Source organism: Populus euphratica, unplaced genomic scaffold (genome assembly GCF_000495115.2).
Source record: "Populus euphratica unplaced genomic scaffold, PopEup_1.0 scaffold673.1, whole genome shotgun sequence".
NCBI classification, from domain to species: domain Eukaryota; kingdom Viridiplantae; phylum Streptophyta; class Magnoliopsida; order Malpighiales; family Salicaceae; genus Populus; species Populus euphratica.
In genome coordinates this window covers 23,788-26,200 of record NW_011500398.1, presented here as the reverse complement: position 1 = coordinate 26,200, position 2,413 = coordinate 23,788, and the positions used below count along the sequence as shown (strand labels likewise).

At 35.3% G+C, this 2,413-nt stretch overlaps 1 protein-coding gene across 1 annotated transcript; it reads left to right on the top strand.

The window, feature by feature from the left end:
- Window positions 1-259: 259 nt before the first annotated feature.
- Window positions 260-751, top strand: LOC105114403 (ammonium transporter 3 member 1-like). Its single transcript, XM_011010934.1, has one exon. It carries the CDS (start codon window positions 260-262, stop codon window positions 749-751), a length of 492 nt encoding a protein of 163 aa, XP_011009236.1.
- Window positions 752-2,413: the final 1,662 nt, after the last annotated feature.

The window sequence follows — 2,413 nt, the reverse complement described above, 5'->3', positions numbered from 1 at the left end:
CATGGGGGCTAGATACTGAAGTTCAAATTAGAAATGGTATTCTTTTCTTAGATGTTTTGCTACGGATTTTTGTAGCACTGAAATCCTATGTTGTAAAACTACAATCCGCCTGCCAGTTAGATTTGAGACATGGTAGATTTAGAGTTTTAATTGATTTGAATTGGAAAAAAATTATTGGTGATTCGTAAAATAAGGTTGATTTGGAGTTTCTATAATTATATATTTTTCAGGTCTTGTTCAGGGATGGGCTGCCATAATCATGGGAATTTTATCTGGTAGTGTTCCATGGTTTACCATGATGATTGTTCACAAAAGATGGACACTACTGCAAAAAATTGATGACACACTAGAAGTGTTTCACACTCATGCTGTTGCTGGCCTTCCAGGGGGTGTTCTAACAGGCCTCTTTGCAGAACCTGAGCTCTGTGTACTATTTTTGTCGGTGAAAAACTCAAGGGGCGGTGTCTATGGTGGTTCCGGTGGAATCCAAATACTCAAACAACTAGTTGGCGGTGCTTTCATTATTGGATGGAACGTTGTCGTTACATCAATTATTTGTGTAGTGATAAACTTTGTGATACCATTGAGAATGTCTGAGGAACAATTGCTTATTGGGGATGATGCTGTGCATGGTGAGGAGGCTTATGCATTGTGGGGTGATGGAGAAAAGTATGATGCAACCAAGCATGGGGATAACACAGAACATAACATGGAAACGAGGACATCAACTGGTGCCACTCAAGTGATGTAGAGAAGGGGATCCACAAAATTAAATTAATTGTTGTTTGATGATTAATTTGCTTCAAAAATGTTCGAGGTAAATTAAGACTAAGTACTTAATGTATTTCTAAGACTAAGTACTTAATGTATTTCTTGTTCTTTAGACTTGTATACAGAATTTATATTGAGACTTGTTTATATTAAATTTGTGTTCAATCATTTTTTATCACAAAGCCTATTTTTAATAGTTTTAATAAGGTTATTAAACCCGGCTCGACTTATGACCTAATATGAGGTTTAAGTCATGAATTAAGAAGATTAATCTAACTTAAAACAATATAATTTTTTAAAAATCAAACGAGTTTTAACTAAATCAATCAGTTAAAACACTACAAGATTTCACAGTTTTACCGATGGAAAAATTCTGTCGGTGTGTGTTTAGAAGTTCGTCGGTGATTTTTTTACCGACATCATCACCGACGGATTATGTCCACCGGGTTACCTTTCATTGGTGATTCAACATTCTGTCACTATATCGGTCGGCAAAATAAAAAAACCATTTACCAATGGTTTTATAGATAGAATTTGCGCGCCAAAAAAAAAAAGATTCCCGCTTGAATATACCGATGAATTTGTATTCTGTCGGTGATATCGCGATTTACCAACGGAAACTAACCGTCAGTAAGTCGATCGGTGATAGTATGAAATATCGACTGAATATATCCGTCTGTAAATTTATCGATAAGTGTGGCAGCTACTGTTAAATACCGACGGAGTAATTCCGTCAGCAAGTCGGTCGGTGAGTGTTTAAAATACTGACTGAATGAATCTGTCGATAAACTCATTGGTAATTGTTTTTTTTAATTTGTTTTTAAAACATTATTTAGGTTATATAATATAAAACTATGTAAATTAATTGTAATAAAAATCAATTATGCAAATAAAATTTATATTAAACAAAAAAAATACAAAGTTAAATAATATTCATTACAAATTGAATATGTTTCAAAAAAAAATGTTAAATGAAGTTTTAAAGTTAAATAATGTTTATTACAAATTAATATAAAGGTGGAGCTGGAGGAGAAGGAGGAGATCCTGGAGGAGGCTGGTGGTTATACGGCCAAAAAGGATTAGGTGCGCATGTTGCACTATTTACGATGTTCATAACTATTTCGCGAAGTTGTTTGTAAGCCGCTTTTTGTTGTTCATACTCCGCTTCTTGTTACTCTTGAGATGCTTTGAGTTGCGTGTATTTCGCTGATAGGTGGTCGTATTTCTCGGTGAGCTAAGCTGTGTATTGCTGAAAGGCCTCGAACTCCTTAGATTTGAAGCTCGATATTGATTGGGAGCTCCCAATAGTTGAAACACTACGGGTCGACTGCAAGTTGTCGACCATAGTGTTGGAGAGCCCGTAAACCTGATTTTTATCGGGTCCACCTGAGGAGCCAACCTCCATCCACAAATCCAAAGCGAATTCTGTATGGTTCAAAATATCATCCTCGTATCTCTCCCTCAACAGATTATTATAGGTCTCCTGAAAATAAAAATAAAAAAATAATCATCATATTCAATTCAATAAACATAATAACTTACAAAATGAAATGGTTGAACAAACATGTCATGAAATGTTAAGCACAGTTATCAATGAACTATTGCACCCCCTTCTAGCGGTCTTAACTCCCCACGTGCGTCT